At 51.0% G+C, this 12,500-nt stretch overlaps 3 protein-coding genes across 5 annotated transcripts in view; 1 reads left to right on the plus strand and 2 right to left on the minus strand.

The window, feature by feature from the left end:
- LOC126578883 (cofilin/actin-depolymerizing factor homolog) overlaps positions 1–7,178 on the minus strand; it is a 10,119-nt gene extending 2,941 nt beyond the window's left edge. Inside the window, exons 1-2 of one of the 2 annotated variants that reach the window (XM_050241875.1) lie at positions 7,161–7,178; positions 5,432–5,619 (exon numbers count right to left, since the gene is read on the minus strand). In XM_050241875.1, the coding sequence (XP_050097832.1) occupies positions 5,432–5,434 (3 nt within the window). In that variant the 5' untranslated portion in view covers positions 5,435–5,619; positions 7,161–7,178. Of the gene's footprint in view, positions 1–5,431; positions 5,755–7,160 lie in introns of those variants that run through there. The other variant, XM_050241874.1, reaches the window with a different exon arrangement.
- Positions 7,179–8,253: 1,075 nt separating this feature from the next.
- LOC126578866 (RNA polymerase-associated protein Rtf1) lies at positions 8,254–12,157 on the minus strand. Its single transcript, XM_050241825.1, has 5 exons — positions 11,622–12,157; positions 10,434–11,514; positions 9,386–10,365; positions 8,861–9,305; positions 8,254–8,774 (listed from the first exon to the last, which is right to left on the minus strand). Exons 1-5 carry the CDS (start codon positions 11,697–11,699, stop codon positions 8,665–8,667), a joined length of 2,694 nt encoding a protein of 897 aa, XP_050097782.1. The 5' UTR covers positions 11,700–12,157; the 3' UTR covers positions 8,254–8,664.
- A 111-nt stretch (positions 12,158–12,268) lies between these two features.
- LOC126577191 (deubiquitinase DESI2) overlaps positions 12,269–12,500 on the plus strand; it is a 3,680-nt gene continuing 3,448 nt past the window's right edge. For both annotated transcript variants that reach the window (XM_050238644.1, XM_050238645.1), the window contains exon 1: positions 12,269–12,500. This exon is cut by the window's right edge and continues 273 nt beyond it. The gene's annotated coding sequence lies outside the window, so the exon portion shown is untranslated.

Genomic DNA, 12,500 nt, shown 5'->3' on the forward strand with positions numbered 1-12,500 from the left:
TCAACAACACAGTTGGGACGAGAACTTCCAGCAGATGGTCTTTGACCTTCTGGGCACGTTCTTACTACACGTAGAGAATGCAATGCGCATGTCTTTTGGCCCCCAAAAAATGCTAGTCAAGGTGATCACACTTGCACAATATTAAAAAATAACATCACAACTGAAGAGGACTCAGTTACTCAGTAAAAAAAAGACCACAAGCGAAAACGTGTTTCCGGTGCACATAATTCAACTGTAAACTCCACCTCTTCTCTCCTTCCTCACGTTGCCCATTTCTCGAGAGGGAGGGTTAGAACCGTTAGCGATGATAACGTATTCTATACCGCAAAGAATACCCGCACACCATATATGAAGTAGATGGCGGCATTCCTTCCAAAACGAATACTGGTGAAGGAGGTTGAAAAGCCAGTTCCTACACTTAGAGAGGATGTTCCCGTTCCGTCTCTGTCTTCTTATTCACCATTCAACTTGCTGCGACCAGAAGATGCGCTCCTGCTGAAGCGGTTAATATGCTCTTCATAGCATGAACGGATCTGGTCTCTAAATCGAGGGGGATAGAGTGATAAAACTGGTCGACTTTTCTTAATGGTCTTAAGATGCACACATTATCGCACACATTGCTGTTCTACCGCCGGTTGCATTCCAGAGCAAGATAGTCGAAGAAATTAACCCTAAAAACCGTAAACTTGTTCCGCCTTCCTGAAGATGATGGGGAAATGGAATACAAGTGTGGTACTGGGCGGTGGGCGATGCCTACACGCGCGTGTGCAAATCGTGACTTTAAGAAACGGAACGCGGGCCAATGCGAGAACAAGTTTAGCTTCTCACCACCATTCAAGCGTTGAGTCCTAGCAGCTGATTGAGTCACAACTACACGAATGGTATCAGCAGTCATCAAATAATGTGCAGCACCCTCCTCCTCCGGGCAATTCAAGGTCTTTTTCTGAGACATGCAATCCACTGTGTGTCCTCTACAGGGCTACATGAGTAATCCAATGATCATGCCATCGCCACCACCGTGGCGCGCATACAAGGCCAATTAGTGCTTATGATTATAGAGTCTGACTCACGAGAGGAGCATTGCCCCGCTGCTGCTAGAGAGCATGAATCATAGAGGACTTGATATCGGAAAATACCTTCTAGCAACGGATTCCCCCCGATTGTTTCAAAATTAAAATACCACACCATGAGTCAATGTCGTTGATCGCGCATCAACAGGGACGGCGGAGTGTGTGTCAAGGAATCTCCTTTTCACCTGCAAACTGTGATTGAATGGGGGGATAAGGTTCAGCCCCCCAAAAAAGGACAACCTTTCGTGGATGATCCTCGCACGCTGCGCGCTGCTGCTGTGTTGCCTGTATTTGGTCAGGAAGAACTCAGGCCACATGTTTTAAAACAAGGGCAACAAACAAGTAGCAACAGCAGCAGCAGTACTTTCGGAATATAAAAATCTGTCTCTCTCTCTCGCTCTCTGTATCACCTCCTTCGTTGTCTGTTGTGTCGTCGTTGTGCGGACCACACGAGCGCCGTTTGTGTCTGGACAGAAACCATGCGCTGGCTGCTGCTGCTGCTGCTTGCTGACCATAAAAGGGTTCTCCCCCGGTTTCTGAGTCAAAGAAACAGTGGGTTGTTGGCTACACTGCACACCAGACACATCACGCTACGATCCGCCGTGTCTCCTCTTTCTCTTCATTCCGTTGTCTTACATCCGTTCTTTGTTCGATCCGGTGTTTCGTCAAATAAGTAATCATCCAAATCGAGCACGTAGAGAGGCACGCATTTCGAGTGTCTCTCTCGTGCTAAGGTCCTTGACCATTCAAAAACAATCTTTTGAATTGGGCTGGATGTTTATAACAGCCGCGCATGACCCATGATCTGTTTGTGTTTGAATCATGGGTGACGATGACGATGACGAGTGTGCTCCACACCAACCAACCAGCCGTTGTTGGCGACAATGTATGGCGGCGGCCACAGGGGTGTATTATAAATGCAACACCTTCCTCCCACCCCCTTTGGATGCTGCTCCCTGCCGCCTGTGGTCACGACGACGACGAACGATCGCGAGGTAATAATGGGAGGTGCTGTTGCTCTCGTCGATCTGCGGTCATGCCGGTCCTCCCCCCTTTTCTTAATGGGGCCCCCTCTCCTCAGCCTCTCCCCTCCTTCCTTCTCAAGGTTGTTTGATGCAAACCACATTCCTTCTCGGCGAATTATGCTGCAGCTCGCTCGCTTGCTTGCTTGCGTGTTGCGTCAGTGAATCTCCAGGGATAGGATTGCATTCGCTCGTTATCTTTATCCCCTTTATCCACACTATAAACACGCAAACACTCTCATTAGTGCGCTAACGCGTGTCACGGCGATGGTGGCGGCCACCGGATCTCGAAAACACTATCATTGTGCGTGTCATCAGCAACGGAAGAGAGGAATGACCATAATTTTCCCAAATGTTGATAATGATCAAACGGCCACAAAGAGTAGCGCTGAAGCGTGTATCACTTTCGCTGTCTTCGCTCATCTTTTGATGAAGACACGCCAAGGACACCCAACAAAAGCAGGGTTCAACGAACGGAATAATGCGCTATCAAACTGGCGAGGAGAGAGAGAGAGAGAGAGAATCCTCTGTGGCCTCTTCAACACCCCACAGCAGCAGCAGCATCCTTCTATCAGAGACACGAGGCCTTGCGCTCGTATTAGTGACTTCGGCGTGGGAATCGCGCTAGCCAAGAATCCTTTCTATGGAAAATCGGGAGATGCTAGGGGAAATTGTGCTCGAGACAACGTCATCGCGGAGAAAACGAATACACTTCAATACCATGAAAGAGACGAACCCCAAAACAAAGGCCGCCGGGGGAAGGAACCCGTTTCCCTGGTCGTCGTCGTCGCGACAGAATCTAATTCCCGTTATTAGCATAAAGGAGAAGAGAGGAAAACTAGCACATAAAGGACAGGAAGTGCGACAGACACCACCCCGAGTCAATTACCGGAAGCGCGATAGTTTCCCTCCGCTCCGACATTAACGATCTGCCGATTCGCGTGTCTTATCGTCGTCCAGGAGGAATGACTCCAGGATTAACAGAAAACATTCTCGAGAAACGTGTTTCTGTTCTGCTTGGTTCTAAATTGGCATTCCACAAAATCGAACGAACCACCTTTTATGCCACAACGTAGCGCATGGGTGTGTGCGGAGTATAAAGCGATAACGGGAACGGAACCGAGAGCAAAAGGAACAAAAAAAAAAGCGAATACAGATAACGGGGCGCCCGGTAGGCCTCCGAAGAGGGGGAGGCAATGATAAGTTTTTTTTCGCTGGTTCTTCCACACAAAGCAAGATGAGTCATACAGCAAGGGCAGCAGCAGCAGACACACACCAATGCTTGCCCCTCACCATTATCATTTACTAAATTAAATGGGTTAGACGGGGAGGACGGACAGGGGGACAAATTCCAACGGAACAAAACAAAGGGAGATGATATGATGGCATGGCGTCTACTGGCTGCGTTGTGTTGTGACAGACGACGTCCTTTCTTGAACGGTGATCAAAGAGATGACCCGTCGACCAACAACACAACAGAGGACGCAGCAAGCGTTGCCGTGACGTTTACAACCAAGCAAGCTGTCCAACGGGTTGTAAAACACACGTCACACGTACAGCAATAAATCCAACGACTACTTGATATTAAAAGATGATTTTTGCATTTCACAGCCAACTCGAGATCAAGGCAGCGGTCGGTGTTGAGAGATGGATTGTGATGCGAATGGAATGTGACAACTTGAGTTTAAAAAGAGGCAAATCCTTGAGATGTCATGCAGCATCCAAGGATCCATCTAGAGCAAGTAAAGGTGCACACCCAATTATGGACATTTTTTGGGAGGGCAAGCGAATTACACGCGCGAACTTTCAGTTATTTCCCAATTTACTCCAATGTTGCTGGCATTACCAATACACTCTTTCACGCGTAGTAGGCTGTTCCTCAACAATTCCTGGGGTGGGGGGGTTGGGGGGCTAGTACCGAGAGATAGGCGCGTCTTTCTCGCCCCTTGGCAGGGCGGCGGCGGATTGTGATCGCTTGAAGGGTGTGCACAAAAAGAGGAACGGGAAGGCTCATGATTCCCCCGCCCCCGCCCTTGCATTGGTCGCTTGCTCTTTCATCCAGAAACATCGATGTACCGGAAAGAGATACCGGTCCGTCCGTGGTGCGCGCAGCGACGCACTGACTGTATTGGTATCGTGTGCAAACACACCGTCCCACCAACCACCCTGGCGTTCCACGTTCTTTTCAAGCGTAAAACTCTCCCACCATCCCACCCCTTCTTCTTCATGATTCTTTCTCTATTCGTGGCGCTTTGTAGCAGCAGCAGGTGCGCTATCGGAAATTTCTTTTCTCTTCAAAGTACGAATTTTTAATCCTCGAAATTCAGTTGACTGCTTGGATGGACCCGCGGATTCCCGAGAAAATGCATTGATTCATCCCCCCCGCAAGGGTCATTTACTCGCGAATTTTACACACCTTTTTGCCGGTTTCGGAACGGCCACGGCCCACAAGAGGGGGCGAGTTTATCAGCACCATAGCGCACACACATACACTTTTGGGGCGGTTGTTGCCTTGCCAACACAGCCCCCCCGGTGCCGACAAGCAACCGATGTGTGAGTGCGTTCGCAGACGAACCGGCGCTCGTCGTAGTGTGCGTACGAACAATCGAGTGAGCGAGAGAAAGAGAGCGGTCATCGGCCGCCGGCCGGAGGAGAGAACAATGGCGAAGGCGTTTGTCAGAACTGAGTATTTTGTATGCCTATTATTTACAACAAAAATTCAATGCCATTAACTCAAATTGATGCTGCTGTGCTATCGTTTTATCATACGATCGTCATAATTGTCGTCGTCGCCGCCGTGAGGTGCACACGTTTTCTCATGACTCACTGATGTGAGTATTTCTCGTGCTTTCTCACTCTCTCTCTCACCAGAAGCTCGCTCACCTTCTCGTCGCCCACTTTCGTGCCACTCGCCGCCCGCCCGCTGCTCTCCCCACCAACCAGTGCCAACTTTGACCATATATGGTAATTTGCCACTGTTTTTCCAACGGTTGTGTGAGCGAGCAAGCGCGCGTGCGCTTGCACACACTCTCACACCGATTAAAAAGGAGATGGTGGTGGAGGTGGTGGAATGGTCATCTCGAATGCTTCACGGAAAAATGGTCCGTGACTCACGCCAAGCACCGATCGGATCCATTGAGCAGCATATCCAGCAACAGCAACAGCATGCTTTTCTTCAGTTTTATGACCTCGTCGCCCTCCGGCATGCTTTGGTTCACAACACGTGGAACCGTTGTCAGGATATACAATTTGTCGTTAAAAAAGGAGGCAGTGCCGCACTTCTTCCATTAATGCTACAATTAACTAAAACTTTAATTACCATTTGCATCTTTTACTTACCATTTTGGGTGCGCTGTAGTGCTAGTGCTTTAGAAGATGAAAACGAATAAACGGCTACCCGGTGTAGGAGGAGGACGAGGTTGTCTGTCAACGGAGTCGACGTCGGCGCTGCTTTCTTTCACAGATCACAACACACACTACGCGAATTGCTGCAACGCTACCCTTCCGCTTTCGGCACTGTAGAGTTTCTGCGATGGATGATGGGGAGGATAAAACACAGCACAAAATCAGTAAATCGGAATCGATGGCTCAGCGCGTTGCAGTGGCAGAGCAACGGTTTGCGTTCGCCCGGCCGGCTCTTTCGGGGTTGTGTCCTTTACTGTGTGTTTTACTCTTGCTCAAGAGCCACCTATGCTCACGAATGTATGTGTGTGCGGCGTATGTATTTGTGAATACGTTTCAATTATGGTTTTATCGTTCGTTCCAAAGGCGTTGTACGCCCTCAAGCGCAAATTTCAACTTTCCTCCACCCCCTCCCCCCCTGCCAACAATTCAACCAAGTGCATCAGACATCGCCGCCATCTCACGCACACTAGGATGGTTTCCCGTATTTTTTCTCTCCTTTTCGCTGATCTTTGGGGCGAAAACACGATTTCGCCCTTCTCAGAAAATCTCATCCTCACGGATCAGTGAATAACTGATCCACCAACGTGAAAAAATGCTTCAAATCTTTGAATCAGCAACGGATAAAAGAAGCTGCGACAGGAAACTGACCCCGGGTGGTGATGTACCGGAACCGGAAGGAGCATTTTCCAACATTCTGCAGAGTGCAGCGACAAGAGGGTAGCGGCCACTCCTCGCAGTAGCCGGCTCCATATAGCTGTCTCTGTCCTCATCGTCGTCGTCATCGTTTTCTCTCTTTCTTTGGGGAGCATTTTCACAGAGGTGTGAGTGAGTGCGTGTTCGCTTCGCCTCGTCGAGCGCACTCACTCACACATCGTAGCCACCCGTCTGAACGCGCATCAAGCGGCAGCAGACGGAGCGGGGGGAAGGCGAAAAAGAAAAAAAACGCCGCTGTGGGAGGTGAACCGTTTTAAAAATGGACCACCACACCATGTCTTCTTGTTGCACGGCACTTCTTCCCGTCGGCGCCGCAAGAGAAGTGCGTGCTTGCCGCGACCTCCTTCTCCACTGCCCCTCCTCCCTCCTGATGTATTTTCTCTCTTTCCAGGCCAGGGACCGCCGCGAGAAACCAATTACCAATGGCTGGCTGAAAATAGGAAATCTTGAGTCGGATTGGGCAGCACCAGCTTGCTCTCGCGGTTCTCGCGGTACATTTGGCGAGAGGTGCAGGAGGAGCACAGAGCGATTAGCCGGTTCCGGTGAAATATGTGAACATGTGCCGGTTGGATTTCGGGTGAAGAGAAGGCCCCTCTGATGGCGGCTAAAGATGCACATTTTCCGATTTTTTCACTCTCTGAAATGCGAATTAATTTGCCCGCCGCCTTCGTCAGCGCCCAGCCAACAAGCGACACTTTCCAAAACGGGCCGCACACACACGCTCGCACGCACGCACGCACATGCACACGCCTACTAAGTCACACTTTTTGGGTTTTCCTAACGGATTTTCTCGGTTTCCGCTCGGAATGTGAAATGTTTTCAATCACCGAAAGAGTTTTATCCACACAACGATTAGTAGTGTTCCACTTTTCCAACAACTCCAAAAGAGACCGGTTTTCTGCGGTAAGCACAGGGGGACGACCCGGACCAGCCCGGACGGACGACTTACTTCTTCGAACGCTTCCACGAAAATGTGTGTGTGCGCCGGAGAGCGGGCGAATTATAGGAGTCCGAGCGGGCGAAATCGGTGTGTATGTGTGTGTGCGAATGCTTGCGTTTACTTGACTGTGTTGGGGGATTCGCTTGAAAATCAAAAGGGTTTTTGTCGGTTAATTTTGGCTAAATTAACCGATTAATCGTAATTTGCATGCAGAGAATTTCTTCATTTTTTATGGGTTTTGATAAGCAAACTTTCGTTGGATGATTAAACATGTCCTGCAGCATAGAAATGCATTATAAACACCGACTTTGTTCCTACACTTTGACTTGTTTTGTAGCTGCGCAACGCACTTCTCTTTTCCTTCTTTTCTTTTCTCAGATTAAGAATTATCGTTCTATTTCTGCACTGCATTGCCTTCGAAAGTGGCGCTACATTGCCCTATAATACCATATATGGCGTACGCAGTTGCCTATTTACACCCCCGTCGGCAGCGGAGCGAAGAAAACAATCCAACACACCACCCATATATGGTCACATCGTTTTTCTAATCAGTACATCGCCCTGCCGCGTTGTTTATTTTCTAATTATTCGTCATACCTGGACGGGAAAATTGTCGCATCATCTTCCGCTGGCGTCACAGCCTGATCGAATCCGGTGGCGCAGGCGGACGCCGCCGTTCATGGGCCGATATCTTATCTACAAAAGAATGTGATTCAGGGAGAACTATACTGCGTTGATCGGATTGGATTAATCAAGCCGTAACGATTGTGGTACGGCCAAAAACGGAATATTCTCATTCAAACCCATCTTTCTCTACCAGGCATCATAAGATGTGCATTTCTTTATTAATTATTACAACCACGCGGTCCTGGTTCGGATATGCGGACACAACACACCACGGTTCGTCTGCATACCCGCGGCAGCTCTACACACAGATGCTCCATCCATCCTCCTCACGTTTTCCCTAAGCTAAGTTGGGCTTTGATCGCGTAATTACTGTTTATTAATGTTTCGGTAATAAGAATTCGCCGTACCCTACGTCATACCATTCCACGCTATCTGCATTGCTTGAGTGTTTTTTGTTGTCGTATTAATTGCCCCCCCCCCCCTTTTTTTCGCAAATTATTACTCTCCTTTCCGGCGTACACGGTGCACAGGAACTGGATAGTAAACCCTAGTGCTCTCGTGTGAATGCTGAATCAGGCTGGTAGGTGTTTAATAGCAGAAAAAGGACAACGGGGCATGGTGATGGTTTTGAGGGGGTTGAGATGCAACAGACAGAATAAATTAAAATGGAAACACAGAAACTAGGAAACATAGAATTCCTAACGCGGCACGGTATCATTATCAGACTGGTGCCCTCTAACCATAATATACAGGTTTAAGATGGTTGCAGAGCAAGTACAGTATCGTACAATTCCGGGTCCGTGCCCTTAGGATCCAGGACCATTCCTCAATTGGCTGCACAATTGTTACAATCCTACAATAACGGCATGGCCAGCCAGAAACGGAACTAAATCAATCCACGTTTCTTTTTGTAGTCCTCCAGATTGAGCGAGCGCTTCGGTCCCGATTCGCGGACGGGCTTTTCCACCGGTTTCGGTAGCACATTGACGCTGCTAACTGTAAAGCGAACGGGGAGGGGGAAAAGAACCCAAAATTAGTCAAGTAACAACAGTGAAAAAAAACCCTACCATTGGCACACTCACTTGGCAGAGGAACTTCCAGATCGATATCGAAATCGTGCAGCGAGTACAGGTTGTTATCGGACTGTCCGCCACCTCCCGCACCGGGGCCCTTTTTCTCGTCCGACTTCTTCTTCCCCGGACCAGGCGGTGGTGGGGCGAGCATGGACATCATCTGTGGTTCTTCCCGTTTTTCGTCCTTTTTGAAGGACATACGCGGTTGCGTTTGACGACGCGTGAACGGATCCTCAATCTTTTGACCGCGGCTTGCCCGTTTCTCTTCCATGATCGCTTTCTCCGCGTCCTCGACATTACGCTTCCGGTTGCGATCGTTGATGTAAGAGATGAGACTGATGCTACTGCTGCGCTTCTTGTCCAGCGTGCTGGCCCGCTCCTCGATCTCCTGAATCTGTGAACTGAGGTCGCGCGCGATATCATCGTCGCCCCGTAGTTGCGCTGCGTCGCGTTCCTGTGAATTCATTGGGAGCGTTAATAAGTGATCGTTGATCAATCGCTACTTCCACACAAAGCCACTAGGTGCTAGCGTACCTTCATGAGAATGGTTTTCTTCATCGCGTAGTTGGTCGGGTGTGCCCGGAATCGGTTCTTCTCCTCGATCAACCGATCGATGTCAGCATCCTTGAACTCGTACTGTGATGCTTCCTTCACGTCCCGCTGCTTCCGCTCGATCATGTCAACGGTTGGCAGTGGGGTGCCCGTTGCCTCACACACGGTCAGCCACTTCTGGTACTCGGTATCGGAAAAGTCCTGATTCGAGACGAACTCGAGCCGAAACACCCGCTCTTGACTACCGTGTTTCAGCTTGAAGCCCTTATTCGTGCGGCTGCGGCCGAATGGATAGATTTTGGCTGTCTCCACCACGCCAACGATCTCGGCCACACGGTACACCGGTTTGCCCTGGTTGTTGCCGATGTTTATCCGCACGAAGCAGTTCATGACGGTTGGCTCGAAGATGGGCAGGTTGATGAAGCGTTCCAGCTTGTGACGCGAGATTCGCAATTTGTTTAGCTCTGCGTTCGAACTGATCGCTACCGGTTTCCGGGAGCTGGAACCCGATCCCGACCCCGACCCAGAACCCGATCCGGAACCGGAGCCCGATTTTTTGTCCTTGTCTTCGCCCTCCGAATCGCTGGAAGAACGCGAATCGCTTCCACTGCCACTACCACCGCTACCGCCCGAGCGGGACCTTCGGTCCGACTTTTTGTCCTCCTCGTCATCATCCGAGCTGCCGGAATCATCCGAGTAGATGTCGGAGGCCTTGAGCTTCATCTGCGATTTACCACCGGGCACATCGGCCAGCTCTTCCTTGTCCTCCTGCTGGCTGGCGTCCTGCTTTCGCTGTGCTTCCCGCTTCGCTTCTTCCTCTTCGCGCTTTGCCTTACCTTCACGCTTCGCCTTCAGCATGGCCATGGCGTTGCTGCGCTTATCATCGGTCCGGTTTGCTTCCACTGTCTTTTTGCGCTCCTTAGACCGTTCCTTCGGATCAAAGTACTCGGAGGCGCTCGACACTGGAAGAAAGAAGACAGGATTGATGAGCAACCCATGCGACAGTCCGGAGGTTGACCGATTAACCTACCATCGTCACTCTTCTTCTCCGGCGATGACGATCGACTATCGGTGCGCGCCATTCCGGCCATCGTCGAGTCGCTACCATCGGTCGGCTTCGGTGAATCCCGTGCATCGCCACCGGCTGCCGGGATGGCGGATTTGGCAGCAAGGGCTGCAGCAGCGGCGGCTGCTGCGGCCGCGTTAGCAGCCGATGCCTGTGCTGCAGCGGCCGCGGCCGCCTTCTTCCTTTCCTTTTCCGCATTAGCGGCGGCTGCTGCTGCTGCGGCCGCTGCCGCCTTCTTTTGCGCCTTCTTCTTCTCCTTTCTTCGCTTCTTCTTCTCTGGCTGGGCCTGCTTGTCCCGGGCACGCTCGGCCCGTTTCGCTAGCTTCAGCTTCCGCTCGATCTCCCACCGGGTTTTCATGACATCGCGCCGCTCGATACGTTTGAAAATCTCCGTTTCTCGCTCCTTCTCCGACAGGCCATTGAGCCGGGCACGATCTTCGTCGTCGCCCATGAGGTTCTCATCGTAGCCATCGTTAAACTCGGAATCGCTGCTACTGCTGCTACTGTCGCTGCTGCTATCGTCATCGCTCGAATCGCCACCACTCGAATCATCTCCGCCCTTCTTACGGCCACTTTCAGAATCGGACGAAACCTGTCCCTCCTCCGGTTCCGATTTATCCTCATCCTCCTCCTCTTCGTCGATCGGTTGCTTCCGTTTCACACCTCCAGATCCGACTACTGTGTTGTTGTTGCTGTTGGCGTTGATCGCAGTAGCCGTTGCCGCCGTGGCTGCTGCTGCCGCTGCTGCCGTTGCTGCTGGCGGTGGTGCACCGGTGGATGGTGCGTTACCACGGTTACGATCATCATCTCCTTCCGTCTCCGATTCGGAGGAAGAGGTCGGTTTGCCCTTCTTTTTGCGCTTCGACATCGCATCCGAGCCGGACTCGTCATCCTCCTCGTCATCGTCATCATCATCGTCATCGTCATCGTCGTCCGAATCGGAGCCCGATCCGGAACCGGACCCGGAACGGTTGTGATTCGCATGGTTCGGTGACGCCGACGCCAGGCGGGTTGTCTTTTTCTTCTTCGCCAACGACAACAGCTCCTGTGAGGGGTCCGGGAGGGGTGTGATTACCAAAGAACAAGAAAAGAATGCATGAGGGAAAAGATGCCATCGAAAATTCGGTGCCATAACAACCTGGCCGCACTTACCGAATCCAAATCCGAGCCCGAATCCGAATCGCTGCTACTCTCCGAATCGATCATTGCCTGCGGCTTCCGTTTCACCATTCCGGTGCAACCTGTGGTGTTGACGCGGTTCGCGGTTTGTCTCGACGGTCGGCAGCAAATCAATGATTTTTCCTGAATCGTAATAATTCGTTGACCTTTTCAGCTACCGACAGACACACCACTAAGGTACACACGCGGGCACACAGGAAAACACGCTGGCGGCGGCGCTTGGCAGAGCGGCAGATGAAAATCGTTTGGGTGGTGTACCTGGGAAAACCTTCACGCTCAAACGGCGCACCAGCGCAAAACACACACCGGACGAGGAACCTACTCGCGGTACAACGGATCAGCAACGGTGAAGAGTTGTCCCTAGAAGGATGCTGTGGCGATGCCGTTTTGCGATGTGGCTCCCTTTCCCGGCCACCTTTTTCACGATCCGTTTTGCCGTACCTTTTTCACGAAACGCACGGAGATGACAACAGCTTCTTCTTCTTCTTCTTCTTCTTCGCGTTTTTCAAGGCCTCCGCGGTACCGGGGGTTCAGGAGTCGAAACTCACGGCGCGCTGCATGGGATCCCAACTCCTGAACCTGGGTGTCCTTATAAACGCACTTGAAGAAAAACACAAAAAACAGCACGGGCACGGACACGGGAAAAGGGAAACTCGGAAAAACTGCCTTCCCCGGAAAATCTCCCCCCAAAGAAACGGAATTTCCCCCTCAGGGAGTGCAACTGGAAACTCTGCGTGTTGTGTTACGGAAAGTGGAAGGACGAACCAGGCAGTTCCAGCGATTGTCCCGCACAAAAAGGCGACCAACAAAACGGTGGTTGCGATCGTGAAATCTGCTGCTGCTGGTTGCTGC

This window comes from Anopheles aquasalis, chromosome 3 (assembly GCF_943734665.1).
Source record: "Anopheles aquasalis chromosome 3, idAnoAquaMG_Q_19, whole genome shotgun sequence".
In the NCBI taxonomy this organism is placed as follows: domain Eukaryota; kingdom Metazoa; phylum Arthropoda; class Insecta; order Diptera; family Culicidae; genus Anopheles; species Anopheles aquasalis.

What these genes read in the sequence shown, in the direction of transcription:
- LOC126578866 (XM_050241825.1), bottom strand. Translation starts at nt 11,699, where the DNA reads ATGGTGAAACGGAAGCCGCAGGCAATGATCGATTCGGAGAGTAGCAGC. An exon ending in CGGGCTCGGATTTGGATTCG is followed by an intron (nt 11,515 to 11,621) that starts GTAAGTGCGGCC and finishes GACCCCTCACAG; the next exon opens with GAGCTGTTGTCGTTGGCGAA. An exon ending in GGAGAAGAAGAGTGACGATG is followed by an intron (nt 10,366 to 10,433) that starts GTAGGTTAATCG and finishes TCTTTCTTCCAG; the next exon opens with TGTCGAGCGCCTCCGAGTAC.